General features: G+C 39.6%; 1 protein-coding gene across 1 annotated transcript in view; it reads left to right on the top strand.

Annotated features, from left to right (window-relative positions):
- Window positions 1–24,493, top strand: part of KCNQ1 (potassium voltage-gated channel subfamily Q member 1) — a 330,598-nt gene that overhangs the window by 61,225 nt on the left and 244,880 nt on the right. Inside the window, exons 4-7 of the mRNA XM_031062124.1 lie at window positions 17,212–17,338; window positions 19,099–19,177; window positions 20,093–20,189; window positions 20,734–20,874. Of these exons, the coding sequence (XP_030917984.1) occupies window positions 17,212–17,338; window positions 19,099–19,177; window positions 20,093–20,189; window positions 20,734–20,874 (444 nt within the window). The remainder of the gene's footprint in view (window positions 1–17,211; window positions 17,339–19,098; window positions 19,178–20,092; window positions 20,190–20,733; window positions 20,875–24,493) is intronic.

Genomic DNA, 24,493 nt, shown 5'->3' with positions numbered 1-24,493 from the left:
GGAAATCAGATTGCACCACCTGATTTAGGGAGGAAACACTGATTTTTGCTGATGTAGTTTTTCTGCTTTTGCTTACCCTATGTGTCACCGTACAGTCGTGTCTGTAACTGCAACACTAAGGAAAAAAGATGTGTACGTGTTTTTTGCTGATAAAGCCCCACATATAAGTCCCTATGTGCCTACAAGTTCTTCGTTACAGTGCTGTCCCTCAGCACAAGCCACAGGGTGGCTGTTACATTCATTGGTTAAACTCCTGAAATGTTGTTCTTGGAGTGCCTGCCACTACAGGCTGTCCACAGCAAAAAGGAGAGACATTTTCCTCACTTGTAATTTAAAATAGGAAAAATGTCCAGCCCTGTTCTTCAGTAGAATGCAAAGGAAAATGTTGTTAGGAATCTTGTGGGCAGGTTGAGATTTGGAGTTTTTTTCCTCCTCAGCTAACCTTGGAGGACCAGGAATGGTTGCCTCCTCATCTGTAATTTCTTTGTTATCCTAACTCTTTGCTTAACCCTCAAGGTAGGTTAATGCCTTTCAGCTTCACCCTTGTCTGATACCTGAACTGGGGACACAAAAACCACTCTGCAAAATATACCTGGTGATGCTGTCTGGTAGGGCTGCTGTGACAGGAAGGCAAGGAGGAGACTGGCTGCTCTCTGTGTCCTGCTGTGGGCTGAGCATGCCCTTATTGTTATTTCTGGATGTGCTGATTCAGCGTGGCAGCGGTGTGTAATATATACAAAATATGAGTGGCTACATATGTCAGATTGAAAAGTAAACAGGTCAGAGTGTGTCCTCTGATGTGTATTTATAGCACACTGACATCAGCAGGAGTTATGTACATCTGAAGGCAGATTCAGCCTGTGCAATAAGTGCAGAAAAGCGTGCCTCAAGCCAAAGCGGCGTATCGTATGTTTCAGTGAATATCACTTCTAACTGTTGTTATATATACCATACTTACATTGTATATCTAACATCAGTGATTAGAGCCTGTTAGGTATAAATGTGGTGACAAGCTGTACCTTTCTGGAGTTGCTTAAGAGTTACAAATAGGCATGACTGAGTAGTTGAAGGACATTGAATTAAACATGCTTGAATTAATAGGGTAATGATTGGTGCTGCTCAGAGCTATAAAATAAACACTAGCTGGAGCTCTGTGCTATGTGGCAACCAGATCGAGCCATGGGGTTGCTGAAGTATTCTGAAATGACTCAAACTTTAAGTGAGAGAGATAATCCTAAGAAAGCTCTCTACGTAGCCTCCCTGTGCAGTTAATGTTTTAAACCCCCCTTTGGCTTGTTGTTATGACTTCAAAGATACTCTAAAGCCTTTGTTAAATTGATCATTAACTCTGCAATGTTATAATTAGACATTTGAACTTGGCTGCATTCAAAAAGAAAATGCAAGAATGAAAATCCTGACCAGCGTTGTTTCTCTGCAGCTCATCAGCATGGTCAGAGAAGGATTAAAGTTCCACAGGAGTTAAAAAGCAATAGGGATTGAAGGCATTAACCAGCCTTGCAGGATTGATAGGGAGCCATTAATCCACAAAGTTTTTCTTTGAAAGTATGGAGCGAGAATAATGTCAGGAACCTGAAATGGGTTTCTGCTGGAGATTTAAATTTAAGCTCATAAAGCATTCTGATGGGAACGTCGGGCTGGAAGCGTGTGTTGGGGAATCCTTAAGTTTGCAGCCCAGCAATTGAGCACGTTACAGCCATCAGCTGAGCGCTGCCACCGACCCCTTCCGAGGCTGCAAAGCCAGCAGAGGAAGCCCCGGAGGCGGCTTTGAACAATAGCAGCGAGCCCAAGCAGCGCTGGGAAGATTGAGGGTGGCTGGAGGCTGCGGTTAAAGTTTATGAGGTCTGGGGCTGGGAGAAGCTCAGCCCTACGTCTCCCACTTTCTTTCCTCAGTCTCTCCTGATGGAGTACAAGTCGAGACAACAGCTGGTAGCTACTATAAGCCCGGCTGCAGAGTGGATGGGAAAACCTGTCTCCATAGTAACAGAGCAGGCATTGCATGTGCTGCTCCTGCTAGATCTGGGGAGTAGCTGGCTAAAGACATCTGGTCAGTGTAGCCAATTCTCTGGGGAAATTAGCTCATTTCATCTGATAGTAACCACAGAAACTTTTGACTTGGTTTAATAGTATGATGCTGAACATGAGATAGAACCAACTGGTTCCGCAGTTTTGAAAGTCAAAGATTATCTAAGTACTCTAAGATAAATATTTTGGTAAGGAAGGCTATTGCTTGTGCTCATTACCCCACCTCCCGCTCTTCCCTGTGGCGATGTTTCTGTCTAATATGAGGTGATTCTTCAGTGTGGGGCGGGTTTTATGAATTCAAAGATAGTTTTCTCTTTCTAAATATTTACTTCTTCTGCTTACAAGAGCTCTTTTTATTATACAGTGAGCCATCTATGCCTTTCATCTTAGGGCAGGTCTATGTAGTGTGAGATAATGTCTGTGTTAACACACTGTGGCCTGTACTCTAAAAAAAGTTCTCTCCCCATCCACAAAATCTTGGGTCAATTAACGCTTACACATTTTCAAAAGGAATATTCTGAACAGTTATGCAGCTACAAATAAACCTCAAAATAGCAGCTGAATATGTGTCAAAGTCTTGAGCTATTTAGCATCAATTAAACCAATTACAGATCATAATCTTGCATACAATACAGGAAAATTCCCAACTGATTTTTGTGGAACAAGTTCTGCCTCCAGTAGGCAGAGATTATATTGAGGATATGATGGTTGGGTATGTTGGCTGTTGTTTTCCTGTTTACCATAAAATTTATCAGCTCATACTACAGCTCTGTGTAACATTCAGAAATTTGGAGGAAATTGAAGAATGGAAACTTTTTTCCATTTGCACATTAGGACATCATTGCATATTTTTCATATGCCAATAAATGATTGTAGTGGATCATAGCTTTTCTGGAATAATAATGCATGCAGAAAGTGTCTTTGCAGCAGCTCAAGAGAAGCGTCCTAATGTGTTGGGCACAAAGAAATGCTTCATCTTCCACCACCCCCATCCACACCCACTATTGACACCCATTCCTGGTTACAAATATTTGAGCTCAGTGGGTTGTTGTGACCATCATGATCTAGAAAATGGAAATGTGTGGGCAGGCATGAACCGTATGTCTCTGTTTATGGAAGAGCAGCAGAGCTGTCAGTCTTTGAGAATCCCTACTCATGATTTCTGTTTGAGCACGTGGGGTTGAATGAGAGAAATGTGTTCAGCTCTGCTGGACGACAGCAGTAAATGATTTTATGGAGAATAAGAGCTGCTAGCTGCCATAGTTCTTAAGAAACATCTAAAGGACATCTAAAGGTCTTAACAGAAATCAAGAAATTATTATAATAAAGAAAGGGGCCTGAGCTTCCCCAATCAGACAAGTGCAGCAGATGTTCAAGGGCCCCAGGTGGGCTATATAGATGTTAATAAACCAGATGAGCTGAAATCAGTTAATGAAAGAAGTTTAATCAATCTGAGTTGATTCAAGAAGTGACTACCTGATGAACGCACGTACCTTATTGAATGAAGCTTCTTTGGTTTTCTTTGTCTGCTGAGCTCATGCTCTGATGAACCAAGAGTTACAGCTCTCTGTGGAGTTACACTATTGAAAGTGGGTGTCAGATTTTATTTTTCCCCAAATGCTTTTATTTCCTACCTGGAAACAGTCATGTAACAATGTGAAGCAGCATGTGGGTGAGTGGTGGTAAAGATGGCATGAAGGAAGGCTTTCCTTTTCCACTCTGGACTTCATACTGAATTTCATGGCAAATGAACTGTCCTTGAAACTGAAAACTTCCTGGTTTCAAAGTTTTAAATTTCTGTCTACAGGAATCAATAAGAAAAAATTCTACTTAATCAGGGAAAATTGATGATATTATTATAGAAAGACTTAACTGTGTGAGGGGTGCTTTGTGGGTCTTGAGGTGGGTGGTTGTTTGCCTTTCTTCATTTTGTTTGCTTGTTTTTATGAAGCCAAATGGATTTGGCTGAAACTTGCAGTAAGTCTTCCTGAAGCTGGATGTTGATAAAAATTAGGGAGTTCCGGTCAGTGTGGTTATTAACATGAAATCTTTCCTCTCAGAGTATAGAGAGGGTATTTCTTTTCCACTGGGCTCCTTATTTTCACAACATTTTCAGGAAGCTTAAATCTCTTCTGACATTCTGGTCTTCTGATCTGTCCAGATCAACTCATGGATTTGGGAGTTTTAAGAGGGAAACCGGAGGTAGACAAGGTAATCACGTGGACCTCTCTTAGGGAGGGCAGCCTAAAAATAGAGAACCCACACAAACATCTCTCTCAAGTGAGAACTGATAGTAAATTTCCTCTGCTTTTTATACTGTTGCTCCAAGCTGAGTTCAAAGCAGTTCTTCTAGGCTGACTGGGTTTTTTTGCAGCTTTTAGCTATTAGTTAGGTTAGGTAGTATAAGACAGTCATAAATGCTGTCCCTTCATGGAAAAGGGTGTAGGTACTCCTGAAATCATAGCTGCTTACATCTCAGTGTGCCTAGGGCACTTGACATAATTTCCCTTTGTACATCCCTATTTCTCTCCCTTAACTGGAGAAAAAGGCTTTTTCAACTTGTTCAAGTACTTGGAGTTTGCAGTCCCCATGAGGTCACTTTCTAGCCTGGCAGTTCATGCTAATTTAGTTAATCAGTAGAAATAGTAATGTTGTTTGTATGATTGTTTCATACTTAAAAACATGCTTGAAAACACATCACATGTGGTTGTAGAGGTTTTTAAGAGTTTAGCTGGTGTTTGGAATATGGTACGATTGCATTTCTGATGCCTGGCTACATGCTGGCGTTTTGTTCTGTGTTTTCCTTTCAGGAAGCATCAATTGTTGATTATGTGCCTCAGTACTCAGATATCAGTGGTGTAAGGGTGTAATCTTCCCTTCTCAACGGCTTGGTTCAACTGTGCTTGTCTGTTACAGATTGCGGCTTGGCTTCAGTGGTCATCCTGTTGACGTGAATCAGAATATTCCAAAATAAATTGTTGTAGAGTGAAGAGGTGTCAGAAATCAGATCTGTGTATGTACCATGGGCAGCTTAGTGTTAAAGCCTCATGACTGAAGTCTAATCCCAAACCAAAATGTCAGAAGTATTCTTCCTGCCAAAACTCTGAATAGCTTCTTTTATCATTGGGTGCTATGATTGTGTTGGCTCACAGGCAGAGTCGCACAGTGTACTGAGCAGCAGTAAAGAGGGACAACCTGAGCAAAAGAAGAGCTTCTCAGCTCCTGAAGAGGAATGAATAGTTCAGTGGGGTTCCTTTGAGCCTGTGTTCTGACTGAATTATCTTCATATTTATTTTAGCAGTAAAACAAGTTGAAGGTTGAAAAAAACACCCTGCTTTAAAGAGTAGAAAGAACCACAGAACACGAAGTGAAGTTAAAAGAACTCCTTGAATGTTGTTAAGGATTCCAGAAGTACTCTTTAATTGCTGCCAAAGCTAATGTGGCTGGAATTTCTGTGGAAAACATCAGTACAGTAGTCAGTACACAATTGCCTCCAGTTTGCAATAGATTCCCCTTCCCCAAGCTTATTCTCCCTGTTCTATATGTTAAAAAAAAAAATCCTCATTCAATGTTACCCTTAACATTGAAACAAAGATGATTTCTTATAGCAGTGTGAGGAATTGCACAGTGGTAACTGCTTGGTGTTGCTCTAACTGATTGCTCATTCTACCGCCACCATTGTTTGCTGTAGTTTTAAAGCTAAAAAGTAATGTAATTCAATTCCTTAAGTTTGCAATTAATTCACAAAGTGTCTAAAAAGAGGGCTTTCTTAGTGTTTTTCAGAGTAAATTAGCGCCCAAGACGAACGTAGTCTATGTTCATAGCACGAAATACCCATTACTATTACTCAAAGGGTGTGAAACCGCATAAAGGATTGCTAGAGAGTTTCTACTGCATCTAGAGCACCGTAAAGCTTGATGTTTGAATAGGCACAGCATTTCTGGCTCTATCAGTGTGCCATTTGGGACAAGTAATGTGGTACATGATAGAAGAGTTCTCTGATGTAACATGCTAAGGGCAGATTTCTAATGAGGAAAGCTTTATTGTTGGGCTTACTAAAAATATGCACTCATGTCATCAGCTTTGCTATCCCAAGTGCAATAGCTTATAAATATTCAAGTTCCCAGTTATGGCACACAGCTGTAAAGTACTTTGCATATCTAGTAGGTTTCCTTTGGCCATCCAGTTGATGAGGAAATGCACATTGTACACAAAACAGTTCCCTTTTTAGTGTAATGTAATTGTTATGAATTAAACCTTGAACAAATACTAGCAATTGACAAAGTTAAATGTGAATGTGTTATGTGTTGGGGAAAGGGGAAGAACGAGGTTGTCATTAAAGTCATTTTTAGCAGAGCTGTTTGAGCTTTACATGCACTCTTCATGTGTCAGTGTTTCGAAGTTGTGCATCAGGACACCCCCTCTCCTTCCTCTCACTTCGTTTTAGAAAATAACTTTGCCTGTAATTATTTATTTTGCGTACTGAGAAAATATAGCTATAAAAGAATTTTTTACAGCGGAAAAAACATTATAACCTCTCAGTAATGGTGTGATGCGAAGAATATCACGTGTTTCAGTTACCACTCACACAGAGTGGTGGTTTGTGTCCTGAGTTAGTAAATATTGAGTTTGGGTATGTTTAAAGAAAGGACTCGCCTTTCTTTAGTATAACCTCTTGCTTCACTTCTGTAAGACAACTGCTACAAGTGTGAGTTTTCCCTAGTTCCATTGTTGCTGAACACATGTATTTTTGTGTGGGATGAGCGTTTTTGGTTCCAGTGGGTAATCTTGGCTCTTTGATTTGTGAGTACGGCCTTTGGTGTCCAGATTAGACTTAAGGTTTTTTTGTTGATATCACATCTAACATCTAATGGGGTCTTGAGAGGCTTAAGCAGGACAGATATTCAAAAATCAGCTTTTTAAAAGTAAGTATGCGAAACTGCAAAGATATAAAGCGTAAGGCTAAAACATTGGATGATCTTTTGACATTAAAAAGATCCTAACCACAAAACAAGAAAAGTTTTATAATTATTGACAGAATTCATCTAACTGTGGAGTAAGACTGACATTTCCTTCATCACTTGCTGGGAAAAATTCTTTGGAAAATGTGAGTTTACAAAGATGTTTATTTTAATCACTAATTTAAGCAACACTAAATCTCAGATCAGAGATCAGGGCCTAGAAAATTCTGCTGTCCCTCAAAAAATCCTTCAATGAATCACCTGGAAGTACAGTTCACATAAAGAGCAGCTGTTCCTCAAATGCCTTGAGAAAAATGAGTGCAACAATATGAAGTTCTGTTCTACTGCTACCAGTTGGGCATTCTGATGTGTTAATGCATTTATAATGCATCACCAATGCTTTGGTTCTTCTAATAGTGTGTATTTTAAAGTGTACTCTAGGTTTGATCTTCAGTGCCCAATGCTCCAGCACAGAAGAGGCTCATCTGTCTCTAAACCCTGCTCCTTGTGCCCATTACTTTAAGTTACAATTGTTTTTAGCTCTTCAATTACTGCTCTGCTGGGGGAATTCTTCTGCTCATGTGACTTTTGCTTGGTATTGTGCAGAGTCTTGAGTTTATTCTTGACATGTCCAAGGCATTGCTTTTACAAGGTCCCTCCTTTTCCAAAGAGCTTTAGAGTACAGTGTTGCCGAATTCTGCCAAATACCAGCTTGGTGATTTGTTTGTTTCGTTTTTTGATTTGTTTTGTTTCCTTCAAAATTCATTCCATATAATGCCCATTAGCTTCCTGAGGTATTTGATGTCTTGAAGCTCAGACCAGCTGCTACTGAGAAGGCTGTGGCTTTTTAAAGAATTTTTTTTCTTCCAGCAATGAATAGTGCACTTGTCCTTTATTTGTAAAGGGAGCAGAGGAAAGGTGATAGTGAGTGAGTGGAGTTTCACAGAGCTGCACTTCTCCTTTACTAACTTTGAATTCTGCAAAGAGCTGCCTCTGCACCATTTATTTATGTTGGACCCAAAACTGATAGAAACATGAATTCTTATAAAAATATAAGTCTTTGCACATAACGGTAGCTTGGTTAATGGGGTACGCAACTTCAGAGAGATCTGGCTTCTATCTTCATTTTGCAAATGTAAGTTTAGTTTGGTCTCTTTGGAACACTATCAAAGCCCTGGAGAGAGTTTGCACAGCGCTGGCCGTGTGCTTTGGTTGGTATAAATTAAGTTCCCATTTCGGAATGCTCTAATCCTGATGCGCTGAATGATAGCCACAACTGTTCTGCGCTCGCTGGCTGGAAGGGGCGCAGGAAATTGGCACCAGGAGGAAGGTACTTGCCTTCAGTATGTGAAATGTATTTGCCACTTAGCTGAAAATGCTGACTTTGTTGCCTTCATTTACGTTTATTTTGCATGTCAAATAGCTCTCCTCTCCTTCACAAATTTTAGAGGCAACTGTAAAATGCTGACTGAATGGGCTGTGTACATATGGCATCTGAGAGGGTTTTTATTAGCTTAAACTAGCACATGTGTTTTCCTGTGAGGAGTATTAAGTGCCTGGACTGCAGGTTTAGTGTGTGACTGTTTTTGCAGCTGTGTGGAAGAGCATGATGTGTATTCCCTGGAGCAGGCCTGGGAGAGAGCTCAAGTATGTTGAGGCAAAAGCAGGTTGTGTTTATGGGAATGTCAAACAGAAATATGGCACTTGAACCCTTATCAGTGCTGAACCTGATGCTGGTAACTGGTGGCTGTCACCCAGTTGTGTGAAAGGATTTTGTTTCAGAACTTCATGTCTTTATACTGGAACTATGTCCTGCCAGACCAGACAAAAATTGTTTTCTTTTTTGCCTTCTTTTAATGTGGAAGAAGTTGAAACTAATGTTAGTTCCTTAAGATTTATTTCTTTTTAAACTCTTATTGAAGAGCTTGTTCATTGCTCAGGCCAGAAATCCTAGTTTTGGAGGATGAATTTTGGAAGCATGCTTCTTCTAGAAGAAGAGGATATCATGAGTAAATGTGGAATTAATGTCCTGATTTTGGTGACCTCTCACTCTTCTTACTTGTGGAAATTACATCACATCCCTAAAAGAAAAACCAAAAACCATATAAAGGAGAGCAGCAAGGCCAGAGCTGAGGATTCTGAAGCAAGGCTAGCACACAGGCTCATTCCATAACTAACTTCTTGGAGGGAGGACTGGGCCTCGGGGAGATATTTTGCCTGCACAAGAGAGTTAAGAAGTTAGAACTTCGTCAGAAAGAACTCCTCTTCTGCAAACTCTCTATCTGCTTTTGCAGGAGCAAGTTGTTGAAATAGGCCATAAATAATTAGCTCAGTGTGGAGGCTTCATGATGTCTCTGTGCATATCCAGCTGTACTTCCATCCACAGTGCTTCTTGTCTTGAAGCATTTGTGTGAGTGGTAAGTAGCGGGTTTTCAAAACCACTGGAACAAAAATATTTTTTTATCAATGCTCCTTCTAATTTCAAATGTGTTGATGCTTCCTGGATGCTATTACAATATGGCCTCAACAAAAAAAAGTACATTATGTCTGAAACCACTAGATTTCAGGTGCTGCTGCTATCAAATTTTATGGCAGGTGACCAGAACTTGACCATTGCGTCTTAAAGGTGCCATCTACCCTTATATTCCCTTTTAGATGTACAAAGTGGAGCTACTGCAAGTTAAGCTAGGCAGATCATGGCCAAATTCTTCCTTTTGTTTGACTCTGCTTACAGATAACAGATGCTGTGCAATATTTATTTTCTCTTAGAATGGAGTAGTGTTGTAAAGTGATAATCTAAGGGTATAAAGGAAATATGCCTTGCTGGGAGTCACAGTGGCTTTTATTGCCCTGTACTTTGTAGCTGGAAAACAACAGGCATACAGTCTCTTCCCAAAGTCCCTCAATAAATTCCATGTTGGCCGTGGAGCAAAGGCAAGACTTATGAGCTGCTTGGTGTAGGGCATGGTGGGTATGAAGTAGCTTTTTAAAAAAGGAGTGAGAAAGGTTGTTTAATAAAAAAGCATGCAACAAGATATTTGACAGGATGAAAATGCTCAGATCAAGGAAAGTAGCCACTGTGTAAATAGTGTTATTATGACAGTTCTCTGTAACACGGAAATACAAACTTGCTTGGCTTACACTGATTTTTTTAAATAGTCTGTAGCAGTTCCTTCTACTTGTATTAGCATATTGTATGTACTAATGAATGAGTTTGCATATTTGTGAACTGTGTTCATGTGTTCATCTGAAGTGTAGGTGAATAGTTCCTTTGAATTCAGTAAGATATAAAATTAAGCATATGCTGCACTGGGTAGAAGCCAGAGCATTTTTCAAAGAGAGGGTCCTGAATGAATTCCTTCTAGAGACTTTTATGAAGCCCTGAATAAGAGGTTCATGAAATAAACAGAAAGGAATAGGGATTTTAATAATTTTTGTATCAGGGTTAGCATGTTGACACTTTCTGTCTCTTGCCAGCTACTTTGGGTTTGAAGTCTACTTCTAGAGCATACTTTGTTATGGGGGAGAGCTGCACATTAAAACGAGTTCTGTAGAATAAATGTGCAAGCCCAGCTTAATTCACGTCTGCAAATTCCTGGTGGATATCATCAGCAGCCACGTTCAAAAGCTAAAGACAACTGCATTATGAAGAGACTTGTGCAGGGGTGATGGTGTGGAAAGCTGTTGTAAGGCAGCCGTGCTCCAAGCCCGTGCCTTCAGATGCAGAGTTACACCACTGACATCTGACGCCTTTTGGGGCTGGTGAAAAAATTCCAATTGCCAGCATTTGGGTTTGGTGAAAACTCTAGTGAGAAGAGAGTGAAGGAAATCAGCGAAAGGCTTTTTAAATACACCTAAAGGAGTTAGGTGCCTGACTCCTATTGAAATTCAATAGGATTTAGTTGCTTGGAGCTTTTGGAAAAAATTCAACCCAAAATTGCAGGCCTGAAGTATTGTTTAATGGTCCCAGTGCTATTGTTCTGTGCTCTCAGCACCGATTAAGGGAAAATAAAAAAGCTTCGTCACAGTCAACTGTTCTAGCTCTGTCTCCTAGTAAGCATCCCTTTTTTTCAGAACATGAACACTTATGGAAGCATTATTTCATCTTAATTCAAAACATAATAAGGGAGCTTTAATGATGTCCAGTAACTTGGGATTAATTATGGGCCTCTGAAGGTGGAAATCTAATACTGATATCATGGTTTTGGTTTTCTGTAGCCTGTTTAATCATTTGGTGCCCAATTTGCTAGATAAAGAATTTTAGCAAATGAAACCAGTCTTTTGAAAGAAAGGAACAACCGAGGGTGTTGGCTTTAACCATTTTTTAAAAACTTAGCATCATTTGTTTTCCTCTGAAACGATGTAATTTACAAGCTCTTTGGAAGTGAGGAGGTTAAGTAGGGGAGAGAAAAATCTCCAGTCCTAAATAGTGGTTTGAGACTTTCTGTTGCTCAGTAAGTGTTTATATATACGAGAAACCATTTGTCTTTCTATTTTTGATCTTTGTACTTCGTCAAGTTGGGATATTTACTTTATTGAGTCTTTGTGTGCTTGCCTAGGCCGTATGATTTTGCTGTTCTATGTATCTTAGAAAGCACAGTACAGCTTTCAGGAAAAAAAATCCTGCCTTTCTCAATAGAACAAAGAGGGGCCTCTCTGTACAAAGTGGGTGAGATTGGAAGAAACAGTTGCCTTTGCTGCTGTTAATTTGCATACCCTGCTCGGGCTGTACAGAAGTGCTGTCTGAAGCATTTTGCAAGCCCCGATGTGTCACACCTGAACAGCGTGCTGAGAAGTGGGCTCCAGCTCTCTCGGAATTGCCACACAGGCTGTAGCATTTGGGTTTTGTGTAAATGCAACCTATTGCCACAAAGAGGATCAGAAGGCTGCAGCACCTCTCCTGTGAAGGCGAGACTGGGAGCTGGGATTGTTCAGCGTGGAGAAGAGAAAGCTCTGGGAAGACCTTAGAGCATCTTCCTGTACCTAAAGGGGGCTGCAAGAAACCTGGAGAGGGCTTTCTGCAAGAGGGTGGGACAAGGGGGAATGGCTTCAAACTGAAAGGCACAGGTTTAGATCAGATATTAGGAATAAATTCTTTACTGTGAAGGTGGTGAGGCACTGGAACAGTTTGCTCAGAGGAGTTGTGGATTCTCTATCCCTGGAAGTGTTCAAGGCCAGGTTGGATGGGGCTTTGAGCAACCTGGTCTAGTGGAAAGTTCCATGGCAGGGGTGTTGGAGCTAGGTGATCTTTAAGGTTCATTCCAACTCAAACTGTTCTAAGAGTCTGTGATTGCTCTATATGAGAGACATGCCCCTGCTTTTTTTTTTTTTTTTGACCTTTAAGGAGTAGAGAGATGCTGTATCCCTGCTTGTTAAGATGCTCAGCCTGGTTGTTGTCCAATCCAGCTACACGGCCCTTGATGGATGGCAAGTGTCCTGTTTGTCACTTCAGCAGATCTATTGTCCCCTCTCTTGGCTCCTTCAGAGACTTGCTTGTCATGACTTCTGAAAAAAGCTTGTGGCAGTGTCCTTGCTCCAGTATTGCTGCCTGAGACTGTGAGGAGGTTCCACTTCTCTGTAGCAGCAATATTCTATTGTCTTGGCTAAAAAATAGGTTTCAGTGCAAGTAGTGCCACAGGAATCTTAGAGCTGAAGCAATGGTTGTTGGCATGCAATCCCTACATAAGCTACACAAGGGATTATTTAATTGTTTAAAGAAATCTGTGGGAACTCTATCATCCTTGAAGCCAGATTTGATAAAATTGTGGGAATAATGTGATTTATCTTTCCTATGAGGGTAATGTAATAGAGCTTAAGATATTGCAGATATGGGTAAAAATTGTATTCCCAATGAAATGTTGAGATGGGAGGAAATTCTTCAGTACAAGAAATGTGTACTTATGAGTCTTAAAGCTGTCTCCCTCACCAATGCTTCTTGTCTTCCTGTGCCTGTCATCTCTCCTTCCTCTTAGGGCAGACACCTCTATGGGAGATGGAATAAGCTATATGTAGTCTTCAGTTTTGGGTATTCTGTAGCCAGTCAGAATAACATAATGATATGCATTGCCTCCTTCCTCCTAGAGCATGTGTTTTACCTCTCTTGCATTTATGGAGGGCATTGAAAAAAGTCTAGGGACTGAGTAAAGAGATTTTTGTTTGTAATAGATTTCAGATGACCTCATCTAGCCCTCCTACATCAAATGGTTGCCTGGATGTCTGTGATGCTCCATGACTAGTTATAGTTTTGAGGTCTACAGGCAGAGCCTCAGGCAATATATTCTCTATACAAATGCATTCTTAGCCTCCAGAGTCAATCTCTGTATCTGTTAAATAGCTGTTGTTGTGGTGTCATGATTGTTTGTGTTTTTTTCCTCTCAAGTTACTAATCTAATAGCTTTAAGCCATTTATTTCAGTTAAGTGTTAGGGCCCTGTCATTTCTTTTGGAGTTGCTACTGTACTTTATTTCACAATGCAGGTATTGGATGTCTCCCATCAGAGGATTGTAGCTCTTTTAGTACAGTGGGGATTGAGAAGTAAAGGAAGGGCTTTTCCAGATGCATTTATTAGCAAAATACCCTGGGAACTCTGGAGGTGTGGACTGTACTAGCAGATAGCATGAGTATAATTGTCAGGCAACTGTGTTTGTATTGATCCTGCCTAAGTTCCTTCATTGGATGGTGAGAGCTGTACTGTAACCAGATGATTAAGCTATGCCATATTTTACTTGGCTGTGCTGGGATTATGTGGCTGAGAAGGCATGAATATGGCACAAGGCATACCTAGGCTGAACAGGAAGGATGGCAGAAGTGAGGATGCCATGTGGAAATCAATAATTAAAGGAAAAAAAAGTATTTTCTCTTGAGACAGCCCCTGTATGCCCATAGTGTGAATGTACGTGGCTGTCACATCTTGGAGGGCTCCTTATACCATGTAAATTTTTAATCTCAGTGTTGCATTTCTGTTTTCACCTTGTAGAAAGAAGATTTCTGTTATGTTACATAGTATTGAATGGGTCCTTGCACAGTGTAGTACTTGTGTGTATGTAATTTTAAGCAAGAAAACTCCTTGACTGAGCTTTAATTTCCATGTTCACTCATGTTTTTCAGGCAGTTATTGTCTTCTAGTGCATGTAAATTTCATGTTAAATTGGTAATCAGAAAAATACAGGGAATGTTTCAGTACCTCAAGGGAAAATAACTGATGTACTTTTTTTTTTTTTTAATAGTCTACAAGTTTCTGGCCACTAATATAAGAGCCCAGAGACAGAAATTCATCAGCCTCCCCCACCCCCAGGAGACTACTTATTAGATTTATGCAACACAAGATATTAAAAACACTTTTGTCTGTCACAGAGCCACGGGCAGGGGAGGGGGTATTTGCCAGTTGCTAATGGATACCTGGCGTTTTTGTGTATGACCATGAAGAACAGCTTGTGCACTTTCACCCCCGATGTTCCCTGAATAACTTGGGTCTCATTTAGGTCAATAAGCCTTTATCAAAACGTCAGGAGTGAAAAATGTGTCTTGGTGTAAGCCGACTGGTCGTTCCCTGCAGTCAGCGGACTCTATAGGACAATCAGTGTTCTCTGCGCTTGTCTGCATGTCACGCAAAGAGCTGGGTGACAGTAACCATTGAGTGCGTGTCTGTCCCATTGTCTTTGGGACAGCCCCCATTTGCATACTTGCCGGTGTGCCTGTTAGCCAATGAACCATGGAGGGCTTTAGGAAGCATGCACAGCTCCCATGCAAATTCTCTGCGTGGGGAACGCTCGCTCCTTTACGGCACAATCCGCGCTTTCTCTTCCTGCCTTCCTCCTGTAAAACTGAAACTGTGATCCTGAGAGTCCGCAGTGCTGTTTGTGGGTCCGTTGTGATAAAACGTTAGCTTTTTCTCTGGCTTTTTCTTTGCTTACTAGGGTAACCTTTTCCCCTTCTTTCACTTTTAGCAATTGCTTTTGGGGGTATCTGAATGGTATTATCTGTGCTATCACACATGATGTGAAGCCTTATATATCTATATCTATCCTTATATACCCTTATATATCCCTTCCTACCCCTTCCTCCAATGAGCTATTTTGAATGAAGGGCAGCTTTTGCTTCCTGTGTGGTTGGAATTGTCTTTTGTAAAGGGAATTTCCTCCATGGTAGTGGTGAAGGGAATTGTACTAGTCCTCTGCAAAAGGAAGAGCACTTGGATATTAGGGTTTATTGACTGGGTCTGTGAAAGGAATACAGTCATCTGATCAGAGAAGATGCTCCTCTGATCCTCTAATTTCTGTGACAAATCCACAGGACCTCATGTCAAGCAGAACTCATAATTCTCCCATTCAGTTTTGATTCATAAGTGACATTAGATTGGACAAAGGGAGAGTTTCATTGGAAGACACAGGGTTTCCTTAAAGTATCTGGTGCAGCTGCTGTTTCTTTCAATTTATGATATTCATTATGTCTTTAACTTATTGGAAAATATCTAACAATAGTTCAGTTTTAAAGTAAAAAAAAAAATGGTGGAGGGTTCTGGTGGATCCTTTCAGAAGGAAGGAAGGAAGCTCCTTTCAGAAGGAAGCTCTAGAAGAGATTCTTGGCTGGATTGAAGATCTTGTTCATTACAACCAATGCTCTTGATAGTTCTATTATATCTTAAAAATCTACCTTGAATACAAGTGACTATAAACAATTGTGATAGCTGTCCTACTGCATCTGACATCTTGCATAGGTTATGACACATCAAAACTAAGGGAAAGAACCCTGGCTCATGTTCTACCAGCTCGGCTAGAAATGTCAGAAAGTTGAACTTCAACACTTTCTTGCCCTGAGATGAACAGGGTTTTTATGCCATCAAGATGTTTTAGAGCTACAAAAATATTATGGCAAAGTCAACTGATGCCTAACCTTTTCCCCATTATTTTTACTGTGTACAGCCATATTATTTTGCTCAGTATTCAGGGTAATGTCCCATGCATTTTTGAAGGTGATAATGATTCCTATTCTTCTTAACTAAACTAGGGCTGTGTCCTGGCTGTTTCAGTCAATTAAGAAAACCATAGGTACCACCTTGAGTCCTGTTTGCCAATTTGTTATGCAAAACAGCAGTGAACCCTGCAGACATGTGCGAGGGAGGGGTAGAATGTTCAACAGCACATTGTGTTCTCTGCAGTTGCTCTTTATGTGAAATCACACTTTGAAATAAGGGGCTCATTCTCTTAACCTGCACTAACCTGTGTAACTGTGACATGTTGAGACTGGTTTCTCAGCTGCACTCTTACTTTATGCCATGTGTTGTGTGTTTTCAATGACAAGCCACCCTTACCATTTCAATAAGTAGATTTTGTTGGCTCTGATGGAAAATGTGACCATTTATTGAGTTGGCCAATAAGGGAGGATTGTAGCTCCCTGATACACAAGGAAACGATGCTGGGTATGCCATGCTTATCTGGTCTGTGGAAAGCCCGAGGTTTACCTGCACATTGATGATGTTCCAAATAGGACCTAGCTGTACCTCTGTCTAGTCAGCAAGAATATCAGGTGTCTTTGACGTCTGTCACCTTGGAGGCATTTCCAGAGTCATACCTTAGTATAGGTGAGTGTTTATAAGTAGCTTGGTACCAGCAGTGCTGCAGGACTAGATCTCTGTTTCTGCTGAAGTCCCTAAATGCTGACAAGAGGATGGGAAAGGTGTGTTAGCTCACTTTGTCTAGAGTGTACCTAGAGATGGACATATTGGTGATGGATGCTAGAAACCTTTTTTCAATCTATGTGAGCTTAAAGGGAGACTGAAAAAGTATAAATAAGGGGGAAGTTAAGCTGATCTGGTAGATGGTACATGAAGCACACCTCTTCCAGAAATTAAATCAACTGGCAAAATGCTCGTCTTCTAAATACAGACTCTGCTTGTTTGCTTTGGCTCAGTCAAGAAATCTTTTGTTTGAATTAGACCAACTGAATTGCACAGAATGGTTTTCAGTTTTAGTACATGTAGACAAGCCAAACTGCATGCAATCAAAGTATTTAGTTTTGCTCCTAATATTTTTTTTCTCTATTCTTACAGGTGTTTCTGTTTTACTTCAGATAATTTTTGGTATAGTTGATAGATTTGTCACCTTCCTAATGTTACATTTTATTTATTTCTTTCTAATACCTTCTGAAAAGAGATGAAAGACATGTATGGAGTAAAAAATTAACCTAGTTCCCCGTGTGTTTCTTGTAGGAAATTGTATTAGTGGTGTTCTTTGGAACGGAGTATGTGGTTCGGCTATGGTCAGCAGGATGCCGCAGTAAATACGTTGGAGTATGGGGAAGGCTTCGTTTTGCTAGGAAGCCTATTTCAATCATTGGTGAGTATGCAAAGCTTGCAAAGTCAATGTAAACAGTTAGTAAAACTTGCCCTAAAGGCTTTTAGAAGTTGAACTTCTGTAGCAGTTGAAGCCAAGTTAGAGCTGGAGCTCCTGTCATTAGTGTGAATGCAGATCTGAATTTCCTTTCAGGAACTCATGGTACTGTCATTTGAGAACAAATGTAGCTTGGTTTGTTTTTCCAAAAGAGCAGAGTGTTTTCTTTTCAGAAATGATCTTAAGCTTTGCCAGGAATAAGTCTTGGCCGTAGTCCTGTCTCCTGTGACCTGAGGATCCCAGATACTGTACAAGAGCCCCAAATATATTTTTTCAAAGATACTGGGCAGCCTTTTTTTTTCTCCCCTCAGAAGCCATTTGGCTAGTTTATTATGAGTTTATTTTGCACTCTAATTGAGCTGTGTGTCGCATGGTAGAGTGCAATAGATGCACTGCAGTTGCTTTGTTTATCAGTTGAATTAAAATACGAATTTTCAGTGATGCATTTGGAGCTGGACACCTAAATTCTGTTGAGATTCAATTGGCTTCCTAAAATGACTTAAGGGTTCTTGGAAATTGCATCCAAATATTCCATATATGTCACTAATCATTGTGTTTTTAGATGCTTGTCATTAATTTAACAGTTTCACCAAAAGAAACATAATTCAAAATCAATCTGTATTTTCTTAGCCAGCATTGAAAAAACAGTGTAAAGACCCTTTCCCTGTACTTAAGTACTTGAAATATATATGGACTAAATAAATCAATCAGGCATTGGAAGAAGAGTATTGGTGTGGAAGAATAGGAATTCTTGTTCTGTGATATTTTCCACTACTCAGAAACATTATATGTTGTTGAGTACAGGACATAGGTTTCCATAAACTGTTTACAGTTTTGTCAAATGTAAATTACAAAATTTTGTACCTGGGTATTTTTACAATTATAGAATTGATTTAGCTTCTCTGTGCATCCGTCCATGTGTGTGTATATATATATATATATATATATATATATATAATGAAAATAGCAACTCTATCTCAGGTGTGACTGCAGCTATAAAAAGACTTTGACTGCATCTTTGCCCTCTGGCCACAATCCATTTCTTAAGCATTCTGAAACATCATCCAAATTAGATCAGTTTGGAAAGCAAAATGTAGTTCTGCTGTCCCAGATATGGATCAAGAACTATTTAATTCTCCAAAATACAGAGTTCCTTTCCAAAATTTACTAGGCCCGAGGCATGTAGATTTAGAGTACAGTACTGACTGACTTAAACTAAATTAGACTCATACCCTAATTTCAATTTTCACTCCCTTTTAGACCTGGACAGATGAAATGATAGTAAGGCAATTTTCTTATATATGAAATTAATCTTAAAATCTCGTCAATGAAAAATTAAAATCAATTAAAATCCTGTCTAAGCACAGAAGAGAAAATAAGAATTGGAGAAGAGAGAATAGATGGAAACTGCTGAAATTCCTCCTGGGTTTAAGCTAATAAGGATTCCAGGCTGCTTGACAGTAACTGTTCATTCATCTAGACTGTGACCAGCTTGGACCCATCTCAGTACAACCTTTCCATCATATCACATGATGGATTTTTTTTTTATATGCCAGAATTGAGATCTCTTGATATATAAACAAAAATATTAAGTAGGAGTGGCTGTTCAGGTTGTTAAAGTGATATGGTCTTTGGTTCTAGTAGTCTTGCAGAAGTATTGCAAGATGCTGCTAATTAATTTTCTTCTACTGACTTTTGTTTTCCAGATTTAATTGTAGTTGTTGCTTCCATGATAGTTCTTTGTGTGGGCTCTAAAGGTCAAGTCTTTGCAACCTCTGCTATCAGGTAATTATATGCCATAAAAGAAAGTGGTGCTATCTGACCAAGGTGGAGTTTCTTCTTTTGTTTTAATTTACCTCCTGTTTCAATTCTTGTGGGAGAAAATGAGTCACTGCCCAGTGTCATGTCATAGAGCAGATGACTGATCGTGTAGTGGTGATCCCAAGAAGTGTAGGGGAGATAAAATTTTGTTGTAACACTTTTATGGTTAGTGGGGATAGAGAAGCTAATTCTCCTTCCCCCTTTCCCCAGCTAGGTGGGTTCTACCCAAATCCTGGCTTAGTTTCTTGGCTCAGTTCTATAGCAATTTGTTGATACTTCATATCTCTGACATCTTCAAGCTGCCTCTTTATAAAATGTCTGTGGTTGTGAATTCCTGATGGACTGAATCCACCTTGTGCTCAGGAACCACCTTGGTTTTCTTGGTTGAATGGGTGGCAGTGTGCCTTGCTATTCACACTATCTGAAGCTATGCTCTGCGATTGCAGTGACTCACATAAAAAGAATATTTTAAAATGTTACTGGACTGTCTGGTTCAAATTGCCTATGAAATTCCTCAAAGATAAGGAAATCAGATCTTCAGTTAGCTGGTTCCATATTTTGTTTTCCATCCTGATGAGCACGTCAAATATGAGTTGATGAATGATTTCCAGAGCATTTACAGTTTGTGTCCAAAATTCCTGAATCCTTGAGTTATCCTTGCTAGCCATGTGTACAAAAGTCACTTCTTCCCTTGGACGATCTCCCCAGATTGTCTTCATAACAAACAGGAAGAAAGATGGGTGAGTGAGGTGAAAAGACACAGGCTACTAAATCTAACATAAAATACTCTGTGTCTCTTAAAACTGTGCTTTGGAAGCCAGGAATTTTCGACCTCTTTTTTCTCTTGTTTGGTCTCTTAATTTGAAAATTGTGTTCCAGGGGCATCCGTTTCCTGCAGATCTTACGGATGTTGCACGTTGACCGTCAGGGCGGTACCTGGAGGCTGCTGGGGTCAGTCGTGTTCATACACAGACAGGTGAGTTTGGGAAGTCTGAGGAATGGCACAGCTGATGCCAAAGCTTTTATATTCAGAACAGCATACATTCAGCCCTGATGCTGGTATCACTTATATTTAGTGTGGTGGCAGGTAGTCATTTATTTTAACCAAGTATGGTTGTTCTGCCTTATGTTCACTGACACTTTGGCAAATTTTGACTTGTAGTTTTGGACTCAACAACAGAAAATGAGACTTCTGAAAACTAGTCCTAGTATTTCCTAAAATATGTATCTAAATTCCAGAGTTGTTTTGAATCTGGCACTGTTTGAAAAAGTTACCCAACTACTTTTTGGTGGCCAGAAGGTTAACAAGTCCTGTGTGTGACGAGGTTGTTTTGACTCTTTGTTGTCTGTGGATCTCAGTGGATTTTTTATTAACTTGCATAGCCAACACTCAGTGTCAATATTTTTTAATTGCTGAGATTGCATTTTTCTCTTCCAGTTATCCTTTATAACCCATCAGTGTTAGGAAATTTAGGTGTCTCAATGAGATCATAATGCCATTATTTTGATTCTCTTTGCAGGAACTGATAACTACGCTCTACATTGGATTTCTAGGCCTGATTTTTTCCTCCTATTTTGTGTACCTGGCTGAGAAAGATGCTGTAAATGATTCTGGAGAAACAGAGTTTGGCAGCTATGCAGATGCCCTGTGGTGGGGAGTAGTAAGTATAGCAATTTTATGTGTTAAAACTGTCCAGTGTGGAGTAAAATTCAAGCAAGCATGGAGTAAGAACATCGCTTTGAAACAGCTTCTTACTGCCTCAGTACACTTTCTGGTTTTGTAATTCTATGACCCTACAAAAATACTATAGCAGATCAGTCATATTGTGTGGTGTTTACAGTCTCAAGTGATCTAAAGTGATCACATTACATTAAAAAAATGTAGAAACACATGTTCTATCTTCCCTACTGGTACAGGGATTATTTCTTGCTACCTTTGACATGGTAGTGTTCAAATGTCTAAGATGGTAAGAGTCTTGCTAATTCAGGGCTAGGCTTTTTTGAGAGGGCTGTGGTGTTTAGGTTTTCTTTGTCCATCTTTTTGTTGGGTTGGGATTTTTTCCTTAAAACAGTTATCTGTGTTTTGCAGTTTGACCTGTGACTCTAATTCCCAGTTTATTCAGAATGGACTAATTCTGGAGCAAGAAGCATCTAAGATAGAGAGGAAATCCAGGCACAGGACTCTTCCTAGGTGGTTTTATTGCTTTGGGAGCCACTTAGTGTCTTCACACAGCATTTGTCTGTGCAGTATTGTAACTGTCTTCTTTAGAGATTTCTCAGCTTTTTCTAAGGTGCTGCCGCAATTTAGGTGTAGATATATCTTTAGTTCTGGTAGTAAAGTTCTCCTTTATTGCTATTACTAGTGACAGTGTCTCTTTATTATATGCATTTACTGGTTTGGCAGCTCTATTCTGGGACTACATTTTCATAAACATTTTAATTTTGTTGCTTCTGCTGTAACTATTCCCTCTTTTGTTCTCACAGGATATACAAATACTAGGTTGGCAATTTTGTTCTGGGATTTCCCATCTGTAATTGTTCTCATTTCTGTTTCCTATTGCAGTTCAAAGAAAGGTACTTTTTGGAAGCTGTTTTTTCTTGTCATTAGCATTCAAGCAATGGCTTTTTTAAATCTGCTTTAATTCTATTAGCTTAATCAAACTGTCATTAGTAAGTGCTACAGATCTTTGAAATGCACAGACATGACTGGTAACATACTTGCACTTTCAAAATGTGCTGATCTTCTAGAGCTTTTTCTTTGCTGCTTAAAATCAAAAGGCATTGTTTCTCTTTTTTTCTTTTTCTTTCTCTTTTTTTTTTGTTAAAAATAATACTAATTAATAAGTCTTCTGTATGGGAGTGAAAGGACTAACACCTCCATTTCAATAATAAAATACATGTATGAATTTAAAAACGTATATTAAGAAATATTTTTGATAAACCTCTGCATGTGTGTGCTTATATAGTCATCTTTTTTCAAATCTTCACTTGCTGTTTCAGGAAGGAAAGAGCCATTGATGAGCAAATCCACTGCAGGTCTGCTGGTGCTGAAATGCATATGTAGCCCTTTTTGAATACAACAGGTTTTGTTTTGTTGTATTGTTTTGCTGCTGTGATCTGCTGTAGAATTCTTTCTTCTTGTTGTCTGCCATGGTTAAATACAGGCTTTCTTAGGACCAGAAGACTTACTGTGTAGCCCAAGAAAGTGGCTTTCTGTCAAGTAGCTTTTTTCAGTGCTTTCATGTCATTATGGCATTTTTATTTTCCACTACATTGGTCAGATGACTCAGTAATTAACAGTGGCAGATGTAGCTGCATTTAAAAACACATGCTGTCATTGGTGTTGCCATTAAAAACTGAGTGTGTGACAGACCAGATTGGCTTACTGAAAATACAGTAAAAACTCCCATAGAAGCAACACGATCTGTCAGGTTATTGAAATAGTCTCCTTTCAGGGAATTATTGTTCAGTTAATAGGCGTGGCAGTTATTTTGTCTTCCTAATTACAATAAACTTATTTAATCAATACATTTAATTATGATTATATTTTTTCTCTGTTATAGCTTCTATTGTGTTGCAGCATGCCACGTGAAGTGTGAGACTGCATTCACTGAACACATAATGTAATTTCTTTAATATTGAAAGTAGAATTAGGTGTCCTTGTTCTAACACACTTCCACTAACTGCTAAGAAGAAAACTGAGATGGATTCAGGTCCATCCATTTCTGGTTTCTTGATAGTGCAATATTCTTCATTCTTTCTGCTAGGAAAAAACCCCAATAAGTTAGGACAGAGAAGTTAGCCCACAGAAGCTGTGGATGTCCCATCCCTGGAAGTGTTCAAGGCCAGGTCAGATGGGGCTCTGAGAAACCTGGTCTAGTGGAAGGTGTCCCTGCCCATCTCAGGGGGTTGGAACTTGGTGGCCTTTAAGGTTTCTTCCAACCCAAACCATTCTATGATTCTATGAATAGCTGGGAAGTCACAAGAATTCTTTCTAGTAGAGGTCTCAAACTCATAAAAACTTTTCTCAAGTGTTAGATCTTGAAAGCTTTGGTTATGTTTAGCCAGAATTTTCCAAATTGCTTAAACACCACAAATTCTGGTCAATGAAAATCTGTTTTCAGCTAACCCTGCAGAAGAGGATAATTCACAGCTCCTGTCTCAGACACCGTCATAAATAAGTGATCTCTCTTCTCTGAAAGTGCCCTTGCCTGACATAGTAGAGAATGCTTCAAAAAGTCCTTGACAGTGTTTTCACATCCCTTTTCTCACTCTCCAGCACTGTGCTTTTTTGTTATCTCAGTCTGTGTGTGCACTGCTAAGCAAGTTCTTTGGGCAGCAGTAACAGAATATGCAATATAGCTGAGATAAACCATATAAAAGGTCTGTGTCACCACAACTAAACTGAAGTGTGTTACCGACACTTAAACTGCATATGGAGTTGGGTACTTTCATAGTGCTGTGCTTTGTTGACTATAGGCACACCCCTAGGGCGCATAACTTGTAATTAAATGTTCCTCATTGTCATTGTTGTTATTTGTAAGTCTATATTGCTTTTCCATTTTCATATGTAAATTGGCCTCCTGGGCTTTATTTGAATTTCCTTGAGAACTCTGGACTGTAGCTATTTGCCATGTCAGTTATGGGCTTCTTGAAGAAACCTAGGATTGCCTTATGGCATAAAGGGTTGTCTGTATTATTGCTGCTTTTGAATGCAGTGGGAGCTGTATAAATTCTGCCACTAGTAGGATATCTGTACATCCTTCAAAAACGAGTTTAGCATTTGCAAGTAAAATAAGTGTGATGTGGTGCATCTTTCAGTTCTCCAGTGCCAGAATTCAAAATTAGTCTGCATATATTGTCTGTCATGTCCAGACTGACAGTTTTAAAGACCTTATATAGATTCAAGACCAATAAAACCAGGCAAGCATTAAAAATAAAATTAAAAAACAGACACTTAAAAAATTGAGATAAATGTTCTCATTGAATCTGTCAGAGATGACCACCTTCAGAAAGCATTACCTGCTCACTATCTCTGGGGGTTTTGTGGGTCTTAGTGTTTGCTTGTGGGCTTTTGTGTTGTTGTTTTTTTGTCCCCCTCCCTCTCTCCTTCAGCATTCATTTCAATCCTATTGGAGAGCAACTGAGAGGAGCTCTGCTTTTGATAAACTGAATAAACACACAATTTCCAACCTTCACTTTGGAACAAACATGCCTCAGAAAAGCTGGGCTTAACAGTCTCTTTGATCATGAACACTATTTCCAAAAGCAATTATTGAA

The sequence above is a fragment of the Geospiza fortis genome, unplaced genomic scaffold, assembly GCF_000277835.1.
Source record: "Geospiza fortis unplaced genomic scaffold, GeoFor_1.0 scaffold524, whole genome shotgun sequence".
Lineage (NCBI taxonomy): Eukaryota > Metazoa > Chordata > Aves > Passeriformes > Thraupidae > Geospiza > Geospiza fortis.
Note: the sequence above shows the minus strand (reverse complement) of the source record. Positions and strands in the feature narration are given on the sequence as shown.